The 25,302-nt window shown below is 39.1% G+C and overlaps 2 protein-coding genes and 1 non-coding gene across 3 annotated transcripts in view; all 3 read left to right on the forward strand.

The window, feature by feature from the left end:
* Positions 1 to 6,926, forward strand: part of NOL8 (nucleolar protein 8) — a 19,904-nt gene extending 12,978 nt beyond the window's left edge. The window contains exons 7-11 of the mRNA XM_026449424.1: positions 2,288 to 2,559; positions 4,405 to 4,531; positions 5,453 to 5,523; positions 6,070 to 6,152; positions 6,528 to 6,926. Of these exons, the coding sequence (XP_026305209.1) occupies positions 2,288 to 2,559; positions 4,405 to 4,531; positions 5,453 to 5,523; positions 6,070 to 6,152; positions 6,528 to 6,578 (604 nt within the window). The 3' untranslated portion in view covers positions 6,579 to 6,926. The remainder of the gene's footprint in view (positions 1 to 2,287; positions 2,560 to 4,404; positions 4,532 to 5,452; positions 5,524 to 6,069; positions 6,153 to 6,527) is intronic.
* A 3,742-nt stretch (positions 6,927 to 10,668) lies between these two features.
* The window catches only part of IARS1 (isoleucyl-tRNA synthetase 1), a 76,643-nt gene continuing 62,009 nt past the window's right edge, over positions 10,669 to 25,302 (forward strand). Inside the window, exons 1-7 of the mRNA XM_026449425.1 lie at positions 10,669 to 10,808; positions 14,943 to 15,068; positions 16,422 to 16,578; positions 16,790 to 16,909; positions 18,077 to 18,159; positions 18,867 to 18,984; positions 24,169 to 24,316. Of these exons, the coding sequence (XP_026305210.1) occupies positions 14,950 to 15,068; positions 16,422 to 16,578; positions 16,790 to 16,909; positions 18,077 to 18,159; positions 18,867 to 18,984; positions 24,169 to 24,316 (745 nt within the window). The 5' untranslated portion in view covers positions 10,669 to 10,808; positions 14,943 to 14,949. The remainder of the gene's footprint in view (positions 10,809 to 14,942; positions 15,069 to 16,421; positions 16,579 to 16,789; positions 16,910 to 18,076; positions 18,160 to 18,866; positions 18,985 to 24,168; positions 24,317 to 25,302) is intronic.
* LOC111527996 lies at positions 11,811 to 11,943 on the forward strand. Its single transcript, XR_002726835.1, has one exon. It is a non-coding gene; the product is annotated as a small nucleolar RNA SNORA84 (small nucleolar RNA).

The raw sequence follows: 25,302 nt of genomic DNA on the forward strand, positions 1-25,302 counted from the left end.
CAAAAAAAAAAAAAAAAAGAAAGAAAATTGGGAGTCCAAAAGCCTATTCATTTTGAAATGTTCCTGTACCTACCAGTCCAGTCTAGTGATAGTTCTGATAATATAATTCTCTTAAAATCTTCATAGTTTATCTGAATCTTCTTGGAATTCACTCTGTTAGATGAAAGTCACACATATCATTTTGAGATAAGCCTTTTTTGTTGTTTTTTTAACCTTGGGCTTCTACTGAAACTGCTGAGAGATAATGCCTCTAACCTCCATAGAGACCCTATTGTTTGAACAATTGAAGTTTATTTTCTTTTTTGTAAAATCTTAGAGACAGGGTCTTGCTCTGTCACCTGGCTGGAGTGCAGTGGCATAATCATAGCTCACTGTAGCCTTGAACTCCGGGGCTCAAGTGATCCTCCCACCTCAGCCTCCCACGTAGCTGGAACTACAAGTGTGCAACACTGTTCCTGGGTAACAGTTGGAAACTTCTTATCTCTTTTTAGGGTCTTAACAAAGAATTTTGTTTTATTTTTAGACCGAGGTCTATAAATTTTTCTGTGACAGGCAAGATAGTAGATAAGGCTTTGCAGGCCAGATCGTCTCTGCTGTGAAGACTCCCCTCTACCTTTGTAAAAGAAAAGCAGCCACAGACAATATGTAAACAAATGAGCAAGGCTGTGTGCCGATAAAACTATTAATGGACACTGAAATTTTCATTTCATATAATTTTTCCATGTCATGAAATGATGTTTGTTTTTCTCCCTGTCATTTCAAATGATGATAAAAAAAAATTTCTTAACTTGCAGTTCAGACATGAGTAGGCAGTAGCCTGGACTTGGCCCATGAACCATAGTTTGTCAACCCCTTCTTTAGACGATGTTTTTCTAAGGCTGTCATAGAGTCGATCTTTGCTTAGAAGCCCTTTCTTAAATTTCATGTCATTTGCCTTCTGGAGATTAGGAGTCTTCAAAACCATGAATTCCTAGTTCCCTTTAAAAAAAAAATTCCTCCCTTTAGTTTCATTCTCTCCTATTTTACTGTAATCAGTAGGATGAAACCAGAATATACCTTTAACACTTTCCTGGACATCTCCTTAGCTAGATCACCCAGCTAATTAGGTACATTTTCCATTTTCCACAGTACACACAACGCAGTTGACAGTGTTGCTAAACTTTCTACCACCATATTACAAGGATTCCCTCTTCTCCAGTTTCCAACAGGATTTACCTTATTTTTCTCTTAAGCCCTTATCTGCAACCTCCTCAAAGGCCATATGGTTTCTACTAACAGTTTTTTCAAGGTCCTTCTGGCTTTTGCTGTGATCTTAGTCTCAGAAGTTATATATCATGACATTAGACTTACACTGTCCATTAAAAGACTCATTAAGTCCAGCTCACACTCAAGGGATAAGGGAATTAACTTCCACCTCTTGAAGGAAGAAGTTTTTGGACAAATTTTAAAGCCACCACGTGGTGGTTAAATGAAAATCACTTGGAACTGCCTACCATTTTTTATAGAGCTTGGTTTCATAAGAAGCATATCTGTCTTAAAACCTAACCAGGTTGGTGTATTTACTGAAATATTAAAAGTTTCTCTCTTTGAGATGGTCTCTACCACTAAGAATGGTTATTTGGATATCCTGTTCACTTATTATTTTAGGTAATACATTACAAACTTTGGCCTGGTCTTAAAGGAAAAAGGATTTTAATATTTTCTTACTTCAAAATTCAGTATTGGAAACTGCCCTGTGACTTTTTGTCCAATATCAAAGAGAAAAGCATATTCACTCCTAAATATAGAGCAGATAGATTTATGGTAACAAAAATTTCATTTCAAAAGAAACTATACTTTACATATTTATAATTCATTTCTATAACTGATTTACAGTTTTACCAGATACTGGTAAAATTCCCAGTATCTTAGGAGTCATGTGGCCTACAGTTTTCATTTTGCCTATGAGGAAACTGAGGCCTAGTAAAGCTAAGTGATTTCTTTACTTACACCTAGCTGTATAGTTTAGGCATAATGTCTGAAATGTAGTTCAGAGGATGATAGAATATGATTCATGCAGCTGTTTGAGATTTGTGTAAAAAAAGCTTATTGGTCAAGATTTTACTTCTATTAGTAGAGTTTTATATGTAGAGTTTTATTTATTTTATTTCTCTATTAGTAGAATTTTATATCCTGGTTGTTGAAAGGATAGAATTAAAGTTGTCCAGGATTTTTTCTTTTCCTGATTTCTGGAAATTTTCCAAAACTTGTTTCTTTGTGATGCACGTGTCTACATATGTCATTTCAGTAAAGCAAAACGAAAAAAGAAAAGGGAGGAAGCTGAGAAGCTACCTGAGGTGTCTAAAGAAATGTATTATAATATTGCTATGGATCTGAAAGAAATATTCCAAACTACAAAAGATACCAGTGAAAAGGAAGAGGACATACCCTGGAATGAGGACTGTGGTAAAGAGAAACCTGAGGAAATCCAGGACCCTGCAGCTCTGACCAGTGGCGCTGAGCAGCCCAGCGGGTTCACATTCTCCTTTTTTGATTCGGACAGTAAAGACATAAAGGAAGGTACTTTTCTTTTTTCCCATACTTTTTGATTTTAGTCAGTTTGAACTTAATTGATTGAATCTGCATTAAGTGTAACCGATTTAATGTCAGCTGAAGAAAGGATTCTTTCTTCTACCTAGATAATTTGAGATTTAGTGTCACAGGAACATAAACACAATGTTCCTGAAGCTGTGATAGAAGCTATTTTTGCATTTAAGGAAGCAAACCTCTACTAGCTTCCATATGAAGGGAAGCCAGAGAATAAGGTACAGCATCTTTTCTGTTAGGTAAAAAGTCAGGAAGAAGTATAGTAATTCATATATTTAAATAACTTTGTATCTTAAATGACGCTGAAGATGCTATGACTTATGGAAAAATAGTGTTATATATAAGATAAAAGAAGATATAAGTAACCTTGGTTTTATACAAATATGCCATATCATCAATATGCCAGTTATTGCACAGTTTATCCCTGAAGATTTGCCAGAACCTAGAGAGAAGTATAAACACTAGTACATACAGTTTTGCATTTCATTTCAACAGGTTTACCTCTAAAGGCCAACATGGGCCACAGGTTAAAAAACACCTGACCTGTTCCTCACCCAGGGTTCAAGCTTTCTGGAAGTTCACTGTAGCAGCAAGCAATATGTATACAGAATACACACATACCTAACTACAATGATTCTACTTTATTTTTTTTTTTTTTTTTTTTTTTTTTGAGACAGAGTCTGGCTCTGCCGCCCAGGCTAGAGTGCAGTGGCCGGATCTCAGCTCACTGCAAGCTCCGCCTCCCGGGTTCACGCCATTCTCCTGCCTCAGCCTCCTGCGTAGCTGGGACTACAGCGTCCGCCACCTCGCCCGGCTATTTTTTTGTATATTTTAGTAGAGACGGGGTTTCACCATGTTAGCCAGGATGGTCTCGATCTCCTGACCTCGTGATCCGCCCGTCTCGGCCTCCCAAAGTGCTGGGATTACAGGCTTGAGCCACCGTGCCCGGCCAATGATTCTACTTTAAAGATTAGCAGTTAAAATACCATACATGTGTTTGGTAGATAAATTTTTTTTTTTTTTTTTTTGAGACGGAGTCTCTGTCACCCAGGCTGGAGTGCAGTGGTGCAATCTCGGTTCACTAGCAGATAATACCAACCCTGTGGTACTTTAAAAGGAAGTATAACAATCTAGTAGTTGTTCAAAAATTATTGCAAATAAGACTTCATTTTCTTGTCTAAACTGTTGAGTAGAGTTGGCATGATATAAGTAGTAACTATAATTTTTCTAACTTTGAGAGCAAAACGTGAGAAATTGACCTTGAAATGAGTCCTAAAGACACCAGCAACTTGAAAGATGTTTTTTAAGTACCTGGGAAATTTTGAAGGCTTGCGAGGTGATTGTCTTGATCTTATAGCAGTAGTTTTTTCAGCAGAGTCTGCAAAAAGTTTTGGGTATTGAAAATGTAAAGACATATTCCTTTTCTCATTTATAGACAAGAGGGAGACCTGATTTCCCTATATCATGTTATATTTTAGGTTTCTCATGCTAGCACAGATGCCATGGTTATTTTAGGTGTCACTTTAAAAAGTTATATAGCTCATTTATAAACCTTTAGTTTTTATACATTTTTTTTTTTTTACTGCTGTCCTTATCAGATCATTCTAGTGATGCCAAAATTATCATAGTAGCTTCTGAAAATATTTGAAAAATCTAAGAAGATGATACTACCTATTTTTTGATACGATTTTAAATGAATGATTAACATATTGGAACTTTAGATATGTCTACATGGTAAAAGTAATCAAATGACTGTGTTCAGAAATACTTGGCTGTGGAGTTACAATCCTACCATCTTTTGTTGTCATAATGATACAGAGACCTACAGAGTTGAAACAGTGAAACCTGGAAAGATTGTCTGGCAGGAAGACCCTCGTTTCCAAGACAGCAGTTCAGAAGAGGAAGATGTTACCGAAGAAACAGATCACAGAAAGTCCAGTCCTGGGTAAGCAATTTGTTTCTTTGCAGGCATAGTTCATAATTTGTAAAATCTGAATTAGACATGTTTAGAAATATTTTAGCTTCTGTTCACATGACAACTAAATTGTCTTATCTCAGCTTTTTGTGTTTTTTTTTTTTTGAAATGGAGTCTCGCTGGAGTGCAATGGCGTGATCTCAGCTCACTGCAACCTCCGCCTCCTAGATTCAAGCGATTCTCCTGTCTCAGCCTCCCAAGTAGCTGGGATTACAGGCATGTGCCACCACACCCGGCTAATTTTTGTATTTTTAGTAGAGATGAGGTTTCACTATGTTGGCCAGGCTGGAATGAACTCCTGACCTCAAGTAATCCACCCACCTCAGCCTCCCAAAGTGCTAGGATTATAGGCGTGAGCCACTGTGCCTGGCCATCTCAGTGTCAGAGTGTTCTCTAGCCTTTTTATAATGGAGAGTGTGTTTCCTTTTCCATGAGATTTGGATAGCACTAAGGGGAAGATAGGATGTGCACAGAAAAGGGAAGGTAGCCTGACAGTGAAGTCACTGGTCTGGAAACAGGATGCTGCAGTTGACTGGGTGCCTACCCATGGGAGGCACTGGCAACTGGGGTAGCAGTGATGGGAGTGAGAGTATCAGCAACCAACACAGGAAAGATAGAGGTTCTACTTAAACAAGTCTTCATGATCAAAGCTTCAGATGGAAGAATGTTAGAGGGAGGGTTATTTTAACTCAGGGCAAAATGTACAAAATACAAAGCAGATGTATTTAAGAGTCTTGCTCACCTGGATTCTAGAGGGAAAAGAAAAAAAATAAAAGATATACTTAACAAATAGTGTATTTATGTTTTGAATATAAATATTCTTAAATATTGAAATTAAACCAACCAATACCTATTTTTCTCTCTCTCTCCCTTTGTCCTGTTTCTTTTCAGAGAAGCACCATTACTTGAGAAAGAGACCACTAGATTTTTCTTTTTCTCTAAGAATGATGAAAGACTTCAAGGTCAGTCCATTTTTTTCATCAAATCACGTACAAAGAACAGGTAATAGTACAGCTACAATAATTCACATCCAGGAATTTTGACCATTGGTAGTGTCATGTGGTTTAACCCCATTTGTTCACACTGATGAATGTTAACTTGTAAAGCTGTCAAGGACTGAGAACTCCCCACTCACCACTTTCTTTGTTCACTCATTCTCATCAGCAAAGGCTTGTTTTGTTCCAGGGGCTTCCTTAGATGTTAGGCATACAAAACCCCTAAGTTTTTAGTACCATAAAAGTCCATGTGAAAACTCAGGGTGTTGGTGAACTCATTTCTTAAAGCCTAGCATAAACAAAGTTTCATAATAGTAAATGATATATATAAACAGTAAAAGCAAAACTATATTTTTCATTTGGAAAGAAAGAATACTAATTTTTAAAAATAAGTAGAAACTGAGGGAAAAGAATGATCTTAACTAGAATTGGAGACCTTGATAATGCCAACCCTTAGAATATCACCCATTTTAGTAGTAGTTTGCTGCCTCATCTTTCTTATTTTTCCCCTAGTAGGTTCTGACTTATTCTGGAGAGGAGTAGGAAGTAATATTAGCAGGAACTCTTGGGAGGCCAGAACAACCAACCTGCGTATGGTGAGTGAGTGTTTCTCCATATTATTTCCTAAAATAGACATGTTGTTGTCTATCTAGAATTACAGTGCTGAAAGGGAACTCATGAATGGTATAGGTGAGGAGACCGCAGACTGGCTCAATTGAGTGACTGGTCCCAGAGTCCAGCCAAGTCTATTAAGTAACAGGAAAGCATCAGATTTTTCAAGACTGAATTGTAGTTCCCATTATAAACACTTAATGCCAAAAATGCCAATATCCCCTGTTCATTTCAAAACAGCACTTTCAAAATAGGTTTCCACAGCCCTGGCAGTGAGAATAACCTAAGTTTTACTTTTATCTACTGAACATCTTAAAAACAATTTGTTTATTATTAACAAAGGCTTTTTTTCCCCCTAGGATTGTCGGAAGAAACATAAAGATGCAAAAAGGAAAATGAAACCAAAATAATAAATGTCGGTTGGTTTTGATACTGAATGTGAACAAGGCTCACCTAAGGAAACTGACCCAGAAAATAGTTTTAGCTGACAAAGAAGAAATTTCAGAGTGAAGGAATTGTAAACATCTGGCTGATGGAATATCATTCTGGTTGCCATCTTTTTCTGTGGAACTCCTCTGCATTTCTTCCTAGTTACTTCAAAAAATTAAATTCCACTTCTTAAAAAAGGAAGCACAAGATAGTCCTCGAAAATACTTTTTGTATATAATCTCTGCCCTCTATCCTGAGTAACTAATGGACATCTTCTCATGCAAGGTTTACATGAAGCCTTTTTTAATAAATGGGTCAAAGTACTTGTATTTTCCAGCCTAGGCTTTGTGTGAGTTATAGGCCATTTGAAATGTTTATTTCTGATTATGTCAAATACACCTTCCATTTTGTCATTTTTGTTTAAGCTGATGAATTACATGTCAACATTGAGTTTTATACTTGTGTTTTGGTGAATAGCTGAAATATAGGACATTTCAGACCATCATATAAGAATTCTGTGAGGACCAGGAGAGGAAGCCAAATATAGAGTTATCTTGTCATTGGCCTCTAGAAATTAGGGAACAACATCTAGATGCAGACCAATCCCAAAATTCTAATTAAACCAAAAGCTTATGAAAAATACCAAGTGTCTGAAAGATAGGTAGTCACTATTAGGAGTCAGGACCCTGAGCCCAAATAAGGAAACATTTAATATTTCATTAAATAAACCAACCTGCCTAGATTTCAAGACATGCCTCCTATCAAAGCGGGCTCTGTGTGAAATAGTATTATATAGGCCCAGCACAGTGGCTCAAACCTCTAATCTTAGTACTTTGGGAGGCCGAGGTGGGCAGATCACCTGAGGTCAGGAGTTCAAGACCAGCCTGGCCAACATGGCGAAACCTCGTCTCTACTAAAAATACAAAAAGTAGCTGGGTGTGGTGGCTCACACCTGTAATGCCAGCTACTCAGGAGGCTGAGACAGGAGATCACTTGAACCCAGGAGGCAGAGGTTGCAGTGCCGAGATCACGCCACTACACACCAGCCTGGGTGACAGCGTGAGACTCCATTTAAAGAAAAAAAAAATAGTATTACATAGACAGTTCCAAGGGCCTATCATTGAGCCATGATGCGTGTACCTAAAATTAGTGTTTATTGATTTACCTATGCTGAATATAAACTCTCAACTGTTGGGATTTCATCTGGTGTGTTAACCATTATGTCCCCAGTGCTTATGCTCAGTATGTGTTTTTAATAAGGGTCCAAGGAACTAAATAACTTGAAGAGTCATTCTGGATTCCTAGGTTTCCAAAACTTCAGACTTCAAGGAGAGTGGGGACAACTACACAGCAGGATAAATAATTCACACGTTCTACCTTCTCTTGATGTAGATCACAGTTATACCTTATTTTCTACTGCTGCATAGGAGGAAATCATCTCAGTAACAATCATTTACTCACAAATATTGCAATTTGGTCAAAACTCACTACGGACTGCTGATCTGTGCTCTGTGTGCTTTCGTTGGGGTGGTTCAGCCAGGGCTACAGGATCTGCTTCTAATATGGCCCACTCAGTGCCTGTTCATGGGCTTCCTTACAGCATGGCAACAAAGCTCTAGAAGCAAGTATTCTCAGAGGCAGGAAGCAGATGCTGCCAGTCTCTTAAGGCCTGGCTCAAAAACTGGCTCAAAAACTGGCTCAGAGTCACTTCACTGTATTCTATAGGTTTAAACTGACACACACACCCAACCAGACTGAAAGGGAGGGGACACAGATCCTCACTTCTCAGTGGGTGGAGTGTCAGAATGTGTGGCCATAATTTAAATCTGGCACATGCTTCACAAGCAGACAAATAAGTAACATCAACTAGCCTTTCCCACCCCCAGTTCCTGCTCCCCAGATAAAATCACCTTCAGCAATTTAATTTCTCTAGTATTTATCTCCATGTTTCTACCTAACATGCTTATGCTCTGATTTCTTGATTTTTTCACTACCAAACACTACATATTCTGAAGAGGTGAAAAAATTATTCACCTCTTCAGTCCAAGTAATATATTTTGACTACAGTTAACTTTTTGGCTGGAATTTTTTCATTTGCTTAACTTTTTCTAGATTTAGTCTTCCCATACCTTCCAACTGTGGGACATGATGAGGTTTCTCTTCAAATAGCCTGATCAATCCTTTATTCTTTAATTCATAGTACCTCCCTCCTCCCTTTTTCCCTTTTCCTTCCTTTCTGCCTGTTACATGCCCAGACAGGCCACAGTACCAGGTGTTATCAGTATCAGCTCACATTGCTTTCCTTATCTGGAGAGACCAGCTCTCTAGCTCATTACAGACACCCCTTCCCCCTTTCCCCTCTCTCTTACATGCCCACCTTATCTAAAGAAAGTTAAAATGTTTAACCAACCAGGATTAGTTTAGATTGTGAGGCCCAACTCCAGCCAATGGAGAAAAGGTACAGGGGCAGGGTTTGCGTCAGGGAGAAAGGCTCTCGTGCCCCTTTGTTCTGGTGTGCTCTCACTGTGACTGGCCAAGAAGCAGCACCCCTCTGCGCAGAAGTAAATTGCTTTGCTGAAAATCCTTTTTGAATGTTCAATTTCCTTAGGATTTTGAGCATTATTTCCAACACAATAGTACTATTAATATAAATGTTTCTCAATCAAATTTTTAAATAATTAGACTTGGCCTACCTCACATTTGTCCAGGAGCCCTCTGTCTGGCTCTAATCTGGGCTCTCTGGATAGGTTACAAAATTGAACCAAACAAGGTGGCAGGAATGTGAAAACTTCAAACACATTCCAAATACTTTCAGTTAATTAACAAGATTTGCAGCTACTAAATTATGTATGTTATGTGAGTATAATCATGGAACATTGGGTTACCCCTGTGATGGAGGACATGAAACCACTTTAATCCTTCACAGGGCCAAGATGGTAAGTAAAGTTGAATATATGCTAAACAGACTATCAAAATGTTCCTAAACTTAATAAGATACTGCATTCTACCTATTCTAGGCTAGATCAATTTTTTATATCCCTCTAATGGATACAATAAGCAGTAACTGAACTACTCCCAATTTGGCAAGATCCAGAATTTCCTTTTGAGGCTCTGGGGCCAAAGCCCGAGGCCTACTGCCCTTTGCAAGACTCCAGATTTGAACCAGCAGATCAGTAAGGTACCAAGCAGACTCCATAGCAATAAAAGTAAGTATGTAGGCCTGGTGCAGTGGCTCATGCCTGTAATCCCAACACTTAGGGAGACTAAGGCAGGCAGATCGCTTGAGCCCACAAGTTTTGAGAGCAGCCTAGGCAACACAGCAAGACCACGTTGCTATAGAAAACACAAAAATTAGCCGGGCGTGTGGTGGCGCTAGCCTGTAGTCCCAGCTACTTGCCAGGGATGAGATGCGAGGATCATCTGACCCGGGGAGGTCAAGGCTGCACCGGGGAGGTCAAGGCTGCAGTGAGACATGACCGTGCCACTGCACTCCGCCTGGGCGACACAATGAGACCGCTTCTTAAAAAAAGAAAATTGTTTCTGCAATGTTTTCATTACCGGAAACATTTTAAGTAAAATACAATAAAACTTTTAAACCTGATTGTCAGGCCCTTCCTTCCCTTTTGTTATTATCGTTTCACGTAGCCATTTATGACAGGAGAAGCGGCTTTGGGGTCAGCGGCTCAGGGCCCAAAAGTATAATTATTAAAGCCATCTCTCCGGAAATTGCTGTTTGTCGATATGAATTTTAGGTACCAAGTGTCCAGTCAGATAAATACAAACGCAAACAAGATGAAGCCCCGACCTCGGCGCCCCTTCCCAGTGGGCCTTCACCTACACAGACGTGCCCACTACCCGAGGGCGACCTCGGTCTACACTACTGGAACGGATACCACCCGCACGCACAGCACCGCGCTCAGCGCCGGTTCGTTTTCCAGGCGGAGGAGCCGCAAAGCCAGCAAGCACCACTGTCGCACCAGACGGACGAGTGGGCGTAATCTTGTCCGCCGTGACCAATCGGCGCCTGGCTTGTTGGCAGGTATCAGGCAGCGCGCACTGATTGGCCGGTGCGAGGCTGGCCGCCTTCCCTGGATCCCGCATTTTCAGCGCGTTGCATCACCTCCGCGCGCCGGGTCGCAGCTTGGAAGCCGGGAGAATTTCTTCCAGGCTTGCTGGCCTGCGGGGCTGTCCAGGCACGGGGGGCCTCTCAGGTACGCTTTTTCTTCCCTGCAGGATCCGCCCCTCAAAGATGAGGGTCACGCACGCGTTACAACACCGAAACAGTAGCACAAGATTTAATTTTTAAAAGAACGTGTTTCCTCGGGACTTGCCATTCGTTCGTTGCCAGCCTTAGGAATTTATGGTCGCCTTTTTGAATGAGTGGTGTTTGAAATGAGTAAAATATTTTGAGAGTGATAGACATACTATAAATTGGTATAGCTGTGACTTTATGTATAGGTAGTACTTTTTTTACATGCCCTAATTTATGACCTTTAATGGCTACCTACTTGATGTACCGTAATTTACTTCAGTCACCCTATTTAAATTGTTTTCAGTTATTTGCCTGCAGAAACAATTTTTCGGTGAATGTCATTGTATACGTATTTTGTACATTTGCGTGAGTATACCTGTGGAGTCTATGTTAATAGGATGTAATTAAATTGAAGAAACGTTTGAGATCGTCCCACCTTCAGGTTACATTTAACTTAATAGATTATGAAGACCTGAGAATAAAAGGGGAAGCAGAAATTGATTTAGAGAAGAATGAAAAGGGGGAACAGAAATAGACTTATAGGTAGGATCCACCTGACTTGATGATTAATTGGATGTGTGTATCTTCTGAGCAGTGTCGGGGTGACTCAAAAATGTTATGTCTAGGTAATGGGAAGAGTATTGGAAACGCTAATATGGTAGAGTTAAAAAGGGAAGCAATTGTGGAAAGAATTATGAAATTGTAAACAAAACATGGTTTTAGTGTGTGTTTCCAAAATATATTGAGGCAAAATAATATGAATTAATGTGAATAATATGTAGTGAATATCAAGGAAGGTGGTCTCGAAATTGCTGAACGGGAAGTTGAGGTTAAGATGACCTGAAGGAGTTGTGGAGCGGGGAAGAGTGAAGGGCCTGGATTATAATAAGAGGGAAGCAAAGAGGATGGCGTCCCTCTGCACAACAAGGTTGTTGTGCAAGGTTAACGTGCCCTGTCCCCTGCCCTGTGCTTGCTGGATGTTGTTGTGCATGTACAGCTCTCCAGTGGATTCGATGGGCCATAGCAATCCTGTGATTTATGCATGGAGGCTGCTTCTCCTCAGCAGCCGCCATAGCCCGGTCACTGGTACATGGTTCTTCCTGAATAGACAATACTGTTATACTGAGTCTTTATGCTTGGCATAATAGTGCAGTGATTCTTAATCTTTGGGGAAAGTAAGACTCCCTAAAAAACACAGTAAAAGCTGAATGAGCTGGCCAGGCCTAGTGGCTCACGCCTGTAATCCCAGCCCTTTGGGAGGCCGGCACAAGAGGATCGCTTTAGCCCAGGAGTTGAAGACCAGCCAGGGCAACATGGCAAAACCATGTCTCTACAAACCACCCCTCTCCAAAAAAGAAAAAAAAAAAAAAGCTGAGTGTGGTGATGGTGATGCATACCTGTAGTCCTAGCTGCTTGGGAGGCTAAGCTGGGAGGATCACCCGAATTCAGGGAGGTCAAGGCTGCAGTGAGCCGTGTTTGTGCCACTGCACTCCAGCCTGGGTGACAGAGTGAGACACTGTCTCAAAAAAAAAAAAAAAAAGTAATCGTCCTCTTCTCAGAAAGCTTAAATCTTATTTTCTCAAAAACAAAAAATCAGGTAGATATTCCTGAATAATTGTCAGAACAGTGCAAGAGTGGTGATGTTCAGACTGTGATGTGAATGCTCATCGGACCCTCAGGATCTTGTTAAAATGCAGGTTCTGACTCCTAGGTGCAAGGTGAGACTGGTAAGTCTGCCTCTCTAATAAGCTCCCATAGATGTGGGCCATAGTAGGACCAGCCTTGAAGAGATTAGAATGTGTTGGTATCTCAAAGTCTGTTGGTCTTCAGATAACAATCCCATAAGTCTGTGTTGGCCTCTAATAAGGTGCCCAGTGAACCTAAATAAATCAGTAAATGCACAAACACTTACTTTGGTCCTTGAAAGGCTAGAGGTTATAGTAAGAGTTGAAGATCTAAAATGCCTTACAACTTCCTTTTAATGGTATACTGTGATCAGAAATAGCTACTTCAGTTAAACAGCCCAACCATTCTTGTCCCGTTTTTTCTTAAACTTAGAGGCACTCACACATTTGAAAAAGTAATGAGGGTAAAAGAAAATGAAAGATACTACTTTCACAGACTTTTTTGTGTGTGTGATAACTTGAATCAATAACTTGCTTAGACTATGATGCTTTTAATGCTTTCAAAACTGTTTGAGGTATGTAGTAGTGTGCCTTTTCCTGTAGAGTTTATTACCCTGGACTGTTGCGTTTCTTGAGTACTTAAGATTTTTTATCTTCTCTGTTTGTTCTCTTATTAGCAATTCTATCCCATTCTAATCTGATGTTGACTTGGAAAACTTGTCACCCACCTTGTTAGAATTGTTAAGTAAATATAAATAGACTTTGAAAAGGAAAGGTCTCAAGGGTGGCTCACTAGATACTTAAGTCACAGATTGATCAAGTGTCTCTGCCTGAGGTTATTAGCAAAACATTTAAAAAGACACTTTAAGATTTTTCTCACTAGGGACTAAACCAGAAAGGTATAGGGCTCATCCTTCACAAAAATCATGAATAAGCAATAAGAAGGGTAAAATGGAAAATTGGCATCTATATTCGAATGTGAGATTCTCATCTTTTTAGCTTTAACATTTTTAAAGTTTTACCAGTTTTCCTCAAAGAGAATATGAAGTTACTTCAAGAGAACTGATTTCTGTCATGTGAGTGTAGGTAAGAAAATTCTTAGTTACTTTGAGATATTTTTCTTCAGATTATCAATGAGTTTTTTGCACCATCAGATAGAATTGCCGAGATTTTCTTGCTTACTTTTGGAAACATTGTCTACCATTACTGAATATTAAATAATACCATGTACCCCTCCCTCACACCATATACAAAAATAACTCAAAATGATTTGTGGCCTAAATGTAAGCAAAAAATCTGTAACCTTGTTTAGGTAATGGTTTATTAGATGATACGAAAAGCTCAAGCAATGAAACTAAAAATAGACGAATTGGGCATCATTAAAATTAAAAATCTTTGTGCTTCAGAAAATGCCATCAAGAAAATAAAAAGATGGCCCACAGAACAGGAGACAACTTTTTATAAATCATATATCTGATAAAAGATTTACATCCAGAATATATAAATAACCCTTAAAACCCAACCGCAAAAAGAGCCCAGTTAGAAAATTGGCAGAGGATAAATAAGTATCTATCCAAAGTGGATACACAAATGGCCAATAAGCACATGGAAAGACGCTCAGCGTCATTAGTCCCTAGGGAAATGCAAATCAAAATCAGGAGATACTACTTGACATCTCCTAGAATGACTGTAATCCAAAGATGGACAATAAGATGTGCTGGGTAGGATCTGAAGAAATTAGAATCCTCATTCACTGCTGAGGGAATGTAAAATAGTACAGTCACTTTGGAAAACATTTTGGCATTATCTCAAAAAGTTAAATACAGAATTATCATGTGACCCAGAAATTCTTCTTCTAGCTACAAACACAAGAGAAATGAAAACATAGATCCACACAAAATTTTATACATGAATGTTCATAGCGGCGTTATTCACAGTTATCAAAAAGTGGAAACAATACAGGTGTCCAAGAAATGATGAATGGATAAACAAACTGTGGCATATTCATGAAATGGAATACTATTCAGCTATCAAAAGTAATGAAGTATGAATATATATTATATCATGGATGAGCCTTGAAAACATGCTAGAGAAAGGAAACCAGATGCAATAGGCCACATATAGATGATTCTTGTAAATTTTCCCATTTATATGAAATGTCCAGAATAGGTAAATCTACAGGGGCAGAAAGAAGATAAATCGTTGCCACTGGCTATGTAGAAGAAAGAGTGGGGAGTGACTACTAATGGTTTTGGGGTGTTTTGGTAGGGAGGGGAGGTTGAAAACGTTTTGAAATTAGATATTACTAGTTATACTACCTTGTAAATGTGCTAAAAAGCCACTGAATTGTACACTTCGTACATTACAGTATGTAAATTGTACATCAGTATACACCCATGTTAGTAATATGGTACTCTGTTATTCCTTGATTTCTCTTTTGACACTAATAAATTTGATTTCTTTTGCAGCAACAAAATGGTTCAACAAGTTCCAGAAAACATAAATTTTCCTGCAGAAGAAGAGAAAATCTTGGAGTTTTGGACTGAATTTAATTGTTTTCAGGAATGCTTAAAGCAATCAAAACATAAACCAAAGTATGTGAATTTTTTAGTTTAAGGGAAAGTCCTTAAGAATAGTCATTTTTTAGACTGAATTCCATTAAAGCAGATACTCTCTTTTTTTTTTGTTTTGTTTTTGAGATGGAGTCTTGTTCTGTCACCCAGGCTGGAGTGCAGTGGCGCAATCTCTGCTCACTGCTACATCCGCCTCCCGGATGCAAGCGATTCTCCTGCCTCAGCCTCCCAAGCAGCTGGGATTACAGGCGCCTGCCACCACACTGGCTAATTTTTGTATTTTTAGTAGAGACGGGTTTTCACCATGTTGCCCAGGCTGGTCTCAGACTCCTGACCTCAAGTGATCCACCTGCCTCGGCCTATCAAAGTGCTGGAATTACAAGTGTAGCCACCATGTGTGGCCTAAAGCAAATACTTTTTATTAATCTTTCTTTCTTCCTTTTTTTTTTTTTTTTTTTTTTTTTTTGAGACAGAGTCTGGCTCTATCGCCCAGGCTGGAGTGCAGTGGCTGGATCTCAGCTCACTGCAAGCTCTACCTCCCGGGCTTACGCCACTCTCCTGCCTCAGCCTCGCTAGTAGCTGGGACTACAGGTGCCTGCCACCTCGCCTGGCTAGTTTTTTGTTTTTGTTTTTTTTAGTAGAGACGGGGTTTCAACGTGTTAGCCAGGATGGTCTCGATTTCCTGACCTCATGATCCGCCCATCTCGGCCTCCCAAAGTGCTGGGATTACAGGCTTGAGCCACCGCGCCCAGCCTTTATTAATCTTTCTATTCCCAGAATCCCCCAGCTGTCTGTATAATGGGTACTCAGTAGTAGATATACATTGAATGAATGAGTTCTCATTTATTAGGGTAAATTTTGTGTCTTTAAAAGGTCATCTGAGTAGAATTTATGTCACCCTCTGTGTCACCCTCTTTCCACCTTTACCTTCATCACCACCCTCATATAGGCACTTATACCTAAGTACCCCATAGAAGGCTACTATAGTAGTCCTCATTCACCTGAAAGACTAGTCCTTTAATCACTGTTTTCATTGTATATCTCCTCTGGTCAAAAACTTTCTGAGAGAGGAGTTTATTGCCCTATTTTACTGATGAGATAACTCAAGATCAGGGTAAATAACTTGCCTTATGTCATGGAACTAATAAATGAAAAATGAATAATCAAATGGAGGTGTCTGCAGCTTTACCGCAATTGTAGCCTTTCTGAAGGCAGGACCACCAGTAAATATCAAATCAATTATGTCTGTCAATTTCCTGATCATGCTGCTTTTGTCCTTCCTAAAGACTCCACTATGACAACAGCTATCTATAGAAAAATGCTTTACATTTTGATTGTTTTTAAATGACTTGATATAGTTTTATTACCTCTTAGATTTACCTTCTATGATGGTCCTCCTTTTGCGACTGGACTGCCTCATTATGGACATATACTTGCGGGTACAATTAAAGATACAGTTACAAGATATGCTCACCAGAGTGGGTTTCATGTTGACAGAAGATTTGGATGGGATTGTCATGGCTTACCTGTGGTATGTTTGAGTATCCAGCTTTATAATTTTCTGATTTTTTTTATAAGCATTAGATTTCATGTAATATGTTCCAGTATGATGCATGTTGACTGTCAGGCTTCTACTTCATTTCTATAGTATTTGTAGTTTGATTTGTTTTGTTTTCTAGAGTTGCATAGTTGCAGTTGTTTTCATAGGGCAGAGTGTTAACAATCTTATCACAAATTTTCAGGAGTATGAAATTGATAAGACACTGGGAATCAGAGGACCAGAGGATGTGGCCAAAATGGGGATTACAGAGTATAACAATCAGTGCCGAGCAATTGTGATGAGATATTCTGCTGAGTGGAGGGTATGTTGGGTTATTTTCAGTAGAATGAACAGAACATGTAGTTATTAAATGGGCATTGAAATGGTTTGTGGTCCCTTGTGCTTTTTTTATTAATTTATTTTTTGTAGAAAAAGTATTAGCTTCCACCTTCAACCCTGTTACTTAAACTGTTAACTTAGACTGAACCATCTCTTTCCTGACTTCTATGTGCCTAAATTGGTCTAACTTTCTTGAATGATCACCAATAGGGAAAAATCTGATAAGTATGACATAGATATATAGGCCTTTTCTTTTTTTCTCAAATACTTTTTTCAATTTTTTAACTTTTCATTTTAAAATAATTTGACTTATTAAACAATTGAAAAAGTAGTATGATGAGTTCCCCTATATCCTTCATCCATCTTTCCCGGCTGCTAACATCTTCAGTAACCATAGTATTAATAGAATTTTCAAAAGCAGTTGCCCCATTAATTTTTATTTCTGACCAATCACATATTGCCTTCAGTTGTTGTGTCTTTTTAGTCTTCTTGAGTATGGAACATTTATTTAGTCCTTTGTCTTTCATGGCCTTCTCACTTTTGAAGATTGCAGAGCAGCTATTTTCTAGAATGTCCCTCAGTGTCTGAGGTTTCCTGATTTAGGTTATGCATTTTTGGTGACAATGCCACAGAAGTGATGCTATGCCCTTCTCAGTGCATCATATCAGGTGGCATGTGTTTTTGTTATGTCTCATTGATGGTGATAACTTTGTTCACTTGGTTAAGGTACTGTCAGCTTTCTGCTTTGTAAAGTTGTAGGTTTTCATTTGTAATTAATAAGTATCTTGTGGGGAGGTTCTTTCCAAATATTCTTTGTCTTGTCATATATTCACTTATTAATTTTAACATCCATGGATGGTTTTTGCCAGTAATAATTATACCCGTGATATTTGCCAAGTGTTGGTTTGGGTAGACTTTTATAAATGAATATTTATACTTGTAAATAATGTTTTGTGCGTGTAGGATGAATGCCAAGAAAACTGGTTCTTAACCTTACATAGTATATTGTTGGCAATATAGATTTACTTGTACCATTGATTATTCTATTTTCCCAAAATGTTCATATGTGGTGACAGTAGAAGTAAACAGACGTTGATGTAAAATTATAAATATCATTGTCTAATACTGTTCTAATATTAATATTTTAAAGTCTACTGTTAGCAGACTTGGCCGATGGATTGACTTTGACAATGACTACAAAACTCTGTATCCACAATTCATGGAATCTGTCTGGTAGGTTTATTTAAAATTGTAAATATGATAAATATTCTATAAATATTATGTTGTATTGATTATTGGAAAAGTGCACTAGCATGAATCAGTTTATTTTTGAGTCCGTCGTTATTCCTCTGGAAATCTTTGGGAACAGGTTTGTTTTTGAATGTAGGACTTTTCTTGTTATTTTTTGGAGACTGAATCTCGCTCATTTGCCCAGGCTGGAGGGCAGTGGTGCAGTCTTGCCTCACTGCAACCTCTGCCTCTCAGGTTCAAGCGATTCTGCTGCTTCAGCCTCCCGAGTAGCTGGGATTACAGGCGGCCACCACCATGCTTGGCTAATTTTTGTATTTTTAGCAGAGATGGGGTTTCACCTTGTTGGCCAGGCTGGTCTCGAACTTCTGACCTAGGTGATCCACCCACCTCGGCCTCTCGAAGTGCTGGGATTACAGACGTGAGCCACTGCGCCCAGCCTGCCAATTGCTTTTCTTAGTTAACGTTATGTCTTAAACATCATTTGATATCAGTAGATACTAGCATTTTAATGTCTACCTGATGTCTTACTGTATTGATCTGTTACAATTTACCAGCCGGTCTCCCAATGGAAGACATTGTTTTTTCACTTATTTGGCAGACAGAAACTCCAAACAGAAAATGGCATAAGTGATTGCATTTTCAGAAATAGAGTTTTGGTTATGTAATTGTGAAACTCCATCTGTTACCAGGTGGGTCTTCAAACAACTCTATGATAAAGGCCTTGTTTATAGAGGTGTGAAAGTCATGCCCTTCTCTACGGCATGTAACACCCCACTTTCCAACTTCGAGTCACATCAGAATTACAAGGTACGTGAAATGTAGAGACATTATTCAGCATTGAGTTCTGTAGGTGGAAGTTGAATAGTTACGATCACAGTAGGTATTCCCAAGTACACCCAGTATGGAATGTTGCCCACGACATCAGCCACTTTGGCCACTTCTTACTGAGTGCTGAAAACGTTGCCAGTTAGTATACAAAGGCTCTGTTAAGATGAGAAATTTTTTTTCCACTTTGGATTTATGATGTATCTTAATGTGGTAGGTGTTGCTTGTTTTGACCATATTTTTGTGCCTCTCTGTTGGGTTAACAGCTTTGACATGCTTCCCTGTAGTCATCATTTCTTAAGGGTTGGGTAATTTTATGCCTTATCTGGGACCTTATGATATCATTTATTTGTTAAGGTATTTGGAAAAAAATTAATTTGAGGTGCCAAATGGTATTCTCTTTCCTCTGATGAAATACAGTCAGTTGTTGTTGTTGGTGTGATTGAGGTGTTTAGACTTGTTTGATGTTTACAGGGTATACTGTTTACCATATCTAGACAGATACTAAATACTAGTGAGTCTTCTGAAATGTGAACTATCTCTTCTCATGTGTGTATACTGAGTTGTTTTCCGTTTTGAGAGTTTATCTGACCTGCTGTTTTTAAAGGATATTGACTTGTTTGGAATTCTTGTTTCATGGCCTAGGTTTGAAAATTACATTAGTAAAATTTGCCTTACAAAGCATTTTTTATTTATAGAATGCTTTCACATATCCTGTTTGATTGATCTTTGTAAATCCTTGTAAGGCAGGTATGATGATTTCTGTTATCTCCTTACTACCTCTCTGATTGTGCTCATGTTTGTATTTTTTTAGTAAAATATTTTAAACACTTAACAGTGGAGAGAATAATACAGTAAACACAAGGTTTCCAAGGCTTACCTTTGTCAAATCTTAGTATATTGCTATATTTGGTTGCTTTTTTTATTTAGTTTTTTTTTTTTTTTTTGAGACAGAGTCTTGCTCTGCCACCCAGGCTACAGTGCAGTGGCATGATCTCAGCTCACTGCAACCTCCGCCTACCGGATTCAAGCAGTTCTCTGCCTCAGCCTTCAGAGTAGCTGGGATTACAGGTGCCCACCACCATGCATTTTTAGTAGAGACAGGGTTTCACCATCTTGGCCAGGCTGGTCTTGAACTCCTGACCTTGTGATCCACCCGCCTTGGCCTCTCAAATTGCTGGGATTGCAGGTGTGAGAGACTGTGCCCAGTCTATTTGGTTGCTTTTTAAAAACACTTGAATGTGGGCAGTTTCAAGGACATGCAAAAGTAGACAGAATGGTATAATTAATTTCTGTAGGCCAATTAAGGCCCCCAGCAACCAATGACTGGCTAATCTTGCCTCATTTATACACGTATTCTTTCCCACTTTCGTCCCAATTTTGAAACAAATGCCAGATATCAAATTGTTTCATCAAGAAATAATCCAATATAGATCTTTCATAAAAAATCGTTATCTTCTTTAAACATTGCCATATTAGCATTCATTCACACCTTAAAAAGTCATTAGCAATTACCTTTGTTGTTGTTGTTGTTGTTGTTTTTGAGATCAAGTCTCACTTTGTCACCCAGGCTAGAGTGCAGTGACGTGATCTCGGCCAACCACAGCCTTGACCTCCCGGGCTCAAGTGTCTCCCATTTCAGCCCCCTAAGTAGCTGGGACTATAGGAACATACACCATACCTAGCTAATTAGTGTGTTTCTGTAGAAACAGTTTCACCGTGTTGCTTGGGCTGGTCTTAAACTCTTGGGCTCAAGCAGTCCACCCGCCTTGGTCTCCCAAAGTGCTGGGATTATAAGTGTCAGCCACTGCACCCAGCTACCTTTAATATTTTAAATTTAATATTATTGAATTATTTAATTCCTGAACATTATCAGTTCATATTTCTAATGGTTTAATCATTTCCCAAGGGGTTATATTTTATTTTTTGTTTTTTTTCAATCAGGATCTACCAAGACTTAAATACGTGGTGACTGTTGTCTTTTTAGGTCTTGTACACATTTCAGTTGGTTGTACAACAAGTAGTGGAATTACTGAGTCAAAGTATTGTTTGTTTTAATTTTTATTTTTTTGAGACGGAGTCTCACTCTGATGCCCAGGTTGAAGTATGGTGGTGTGATCTTGGGTCACTGTAACCTCTTTTAGATTCGAGCAATTCTCCTGCCTCAACCTCCCGAGTAGCTGGGATTATAGGTGCCTGCCAGCATGCCCAGCTAAGTTTTGTAATTTTAGTAGAGACACGGCTTCTCCATCTCGGCCCGGCTGGTCTTGAACTCCTGACCTCAATTGATCCACCTGCCTCGGCCTCCCAAAGTGCTGGTATTACAGGCATGAGCCACTGTGCCCAGCTGAGTCACAGAGCATACTTATGTTTAGTTCTAATACTGGGGTTGGGAAACTTTCTTCTACAGATTAAATATTTTAGGCTTTTCAGGCAAAGTGTTCTCAATTTTGTCACCATTCTTTGCTTACCCACTGCATGAAAACAAGTGATGAGCCAGATTTGGCCTGGGGGACATAGTTTGCTGACCTCTATTCTTTTTTTTTTTTTTTTTTATTTGAGAAGGAGTCTCGCTCTGTTGCCCAGGCTGGAGGGCAATGGCGCGGTCTCGGCTAATTGCAAACTCCGCCTCCCGGGTTCACGCCATTCTCCTGCCTCAGCCTCCCGAGTAGCTGGGACTGCAGGCGCCCGCCATCACACCCGGCTAATTTTTTGTATTTTTAGTAGAGACGGGGTTTCACTGTGTTAGCCAGGATGGTCTCGATCTCCTGACCTCATGATCCAGCCACCTCAACCTCCCAAAATGCTGGGATTACAGTTGTGAGCCACCACACCCGGCCACTGCTGACCTCTATTCTAAGCGGTCTGTGTATTGGTTGTTAACCAATGGTTTTTAAAATGTTTTTGACTCGGTCAAGCACAGTGGCTCACACCTGAAATCCCCGCACTTTTGGAGGCCGAGTTGGGTGGATTGCTTGAGTCCAGGAGTTCAAGAACGGCCTGGGCAGCATGGCAAAACCCCATCTCTACTAAAATTACAAAAATTAGCTGGGAGTGGTGGCGTTAACCTTTAGTTCCAACTACTCCAGAGGCTGAAGTAAGAATGATGTGAGCCCAGAAAGTTGAGGCTACAGTGAGCCAAAAGTGTGCTACTTCCCTCCAGCCTGGGTGACAGAGTTAGACTCTGTCTCAAAAAAAATATATAAATGTATGTGTATGTATATATGTATGTATACATATATGTATGTGTTGTGTATGTGTGTATATATGTGTGTGTTGGGCTTAAAACTTTTATTTATTTATTTTTAGAGGTGGGATTTCAGTCTGTCACCCAGGCTGGAATGCAGTGGTGCAAACACAGCTCACTGCAGCCTTGACCTCCTGGATTCAAATGATCCTCCAGCCTCACCCTCCTGAGTAGCTGGGATCACAGACGTGCATCACCACGCCCAGATAATTTTTTTTTTTTAATCTTTGTAGAGACAGGGTCGTACTATATTGCCCCAGCTGGTCTCAAACTCCAGAGCTCGTGCTATCCTCCTCTCTCGGCCTCCCAAAGTGCCAGGATTATAGGCATGAGCCACCGTGCCCTGCCTAAAAAATTTTAATTTTTTACAAAAATTAGCTGGGCATGGTGGTGCGCACCTGTAGTCCCAGCTATTCAGGAAGCTGAGGCAGGAGAATTCTTGAACCCAGGAGGCAGGGGTTGCAGTGAGCTGAGATCATGTCACTGCACTCCAACCTGAGTGACAGAGTGACACTCCGTCTCAAAAAAAAAGAAAAGAAAAAAAATTATTTTTGGACGTTGTTTCAAGCTCACAGAAAAGTGGAGAGTTCTTTATATCCTTCCGCTAGATTCCCTAAATGTTAACCTTTTACCATGTTTGCTTTATTCTTCTGTTTTTATGGGAGTGGGGCACAATATCCTTTGAAAGTAAGTTGCGGGAATTATGGCCCTTTCCCTCTAAAAACTATGTATTTCCTAAAACCAATAACATTGTTCGAAATAACTGGAGTTAGAAAATTAACATTGATACTATATTACCTCATGTGTAGATCTTACTGGGTTCTGCTTGTCCCAGCAGTGTCCTTTGTAGTTAAAAAGAAAGAAAGAAAGAAAAAGACCTGCATCCTGTGCTTCATGCAGTGATGTATCTCCAGACTTCTCTAATCTTAAACAGCTCTTTAGTCTCTTTATGCTTCATAATACTGACATATTTGAGGAGGTACAGGCCAATAGTAGTGTCCCTTATTTCAGGTTTGATGTTTTACGTGTGATTAACAGCTCTTGTGTCACTTTGTTTAAATTGCAGTTTGTTTTTGTTGGGGATTGATTTTTTTTTTCTACCTTAGAGCTATTTATTTTTAAATCTTTGATATTTTTGTATGGAAACATTGCCATAAAGTTGGAGACAATCTTGTTCTTATTTAATGAGCTGAATTTATATGGGTTTATTACAATTTCATGTATGTGTTGCTTTAGTAGGATCTTTTTGGTATTTTGCGCATAAAGATAACCATATTCCAGAAAAGTTATCTTTTTGATCTAACTCTTCATGAACTTATAAAATAATCATAACACTGAAACCTCCATCGTATGTTCCTCCTTAGACATGACTTTAAAAAGTAACCAGAGGCCAGGCACGGTGACTCAGGCCTGTAATCCTGTCACTTTGGGAGGCTGAGGTCGGAGGATCACCTGAGGTCAGCAGTTTGAGACCAGCCTGACCAATATGGGGTAACCCCATCTCTACTAAAAATAGAAAAATTAACTACGTGTGGTGACACGCACCTGTAATCCCAGCTACTCGGGAGGCTGAGGCACAAGAATCTTGAATCCAGGAGGCAGGGGCTGTAGTGAGCCAAGATTGAACCACAGCACTCCAGCCTAGTGACAGAGTGAGACTCCATCTAGAAAAAAAAAAAAAGTCACCAGATGTTAAAAGATTTTATTTTTGTGACTACTAAGGTGATGATTAAAACATTTTTTAAAGTATTTAAAAATTTTTTTACTTGGAATTTCTTGCTATTTTTGTAAGTCTGGTAAGTGGTTTCTTCAGTTTACCCTGAAGATTTATTTTATTCCTCTTTAGTAGGATCAGTTCCTTTTTCTTAGGTGTCTTATTGTGGATTTGTAAAACAATACTTTACCTCAATTTATTTCAGGATGTTCAAGATCCTTCAGTATTTGTAACTTTCCCTTTGGAAGAAGATGAAACTGTATCTTTAGTTGCTTGGACAACCACTCCCTGGACTCTACCTAGTAACCTTGCTGTCTGTGTTAATCCAGAAATGCAGTATGTGAAGATTAAAGGTAAGTGGGAGGCTAGTTACTTATGATTAATATGGATAAGATAATTTTATAATTTGGAAAATATGAAAGCTTACCTTTCTTTTTGCATGAAGAATAGAATTATTTGAAGAGAAGCTGACTTAGAAAAATAACTTTAAACATTTGTTTTCATTTCTAATTGAAAACTAACACAACAATCAAAATAGTACAGAGATGTAAAAAGTAGAACATAAAATTTTCTTATAATTTCCAGTTTATAGTATGTTTTTCCACACCATGCCCCTGTGACAGATGAAGAGTCTAAGATTCAGCGATGTGGCATCACGTCGTTACTAGTAATTGGTACCAGAACTTGAGAACTTTTTGCCTTTCAGATGTCCCCTGGTAGAGAGTTACCAGTCTCAACAAGGGCCTTTCCGAGATTTAAAAAGAAGTTTGGTACTTTGTGAACAAATATACCTTCAGGTTTGGATAGTTTTGTGGCGGTAAAAGAAAAAGAGAAAAACTCATTGTCAGGAAAAAAGGTATGGTGCAGCTGCTGTGGAAAACAGTGACATTTCTTCAGAAAGCTGAATGGAGTTAACACTGTGGCCCAACAGTTTCACTTCTGGGTGTTTTCCTCAAAGCATTGAAAGCAGTCTTGAACAGTCACTTGGACACCCATGTTCAAAGTAGCATTATTCTTGATAGTCAAAAGATAGAAGCAACCCAAGTGTCTCTCATTGGATAAATGAATAAACCATATAGGGTATTTACATACGATGGAATATTATTCAGCCTAAAAAAGGAAGGGAATTCTGATACAGGCTGTGCTTTGGATGAACCTGGAGGATATTATGCTAATTAAAATGAGCCAGTCACCAAAAGACAGATACTACATGATGAGGTATTGAGAAGTGAAATTCAGAGAGCAAAGACTAGTAGAATGGTGGTTGACAGGCTGGTAGGGAAGGGGGAGTTACCGTTTAATGAGTACAGAGTCTCAGTATAGGAAAATGAAAAGGTTT

This window comes from Piliocolobus tephrosceles, chromosome 14, assembly GCF_002776525.5.
Source record: "Piliocolobus tephrosceles isolate RC106 chromosome 14, ASM277652v3, whole genome shotgun sequence".
Classification (NCBI taxonomy): Eukaryota; Metazoa; Chordata; class Mammalia; order Primates; family Cercopithecidae; genus Piliocolobus; species Piliocolobus tephrosceles.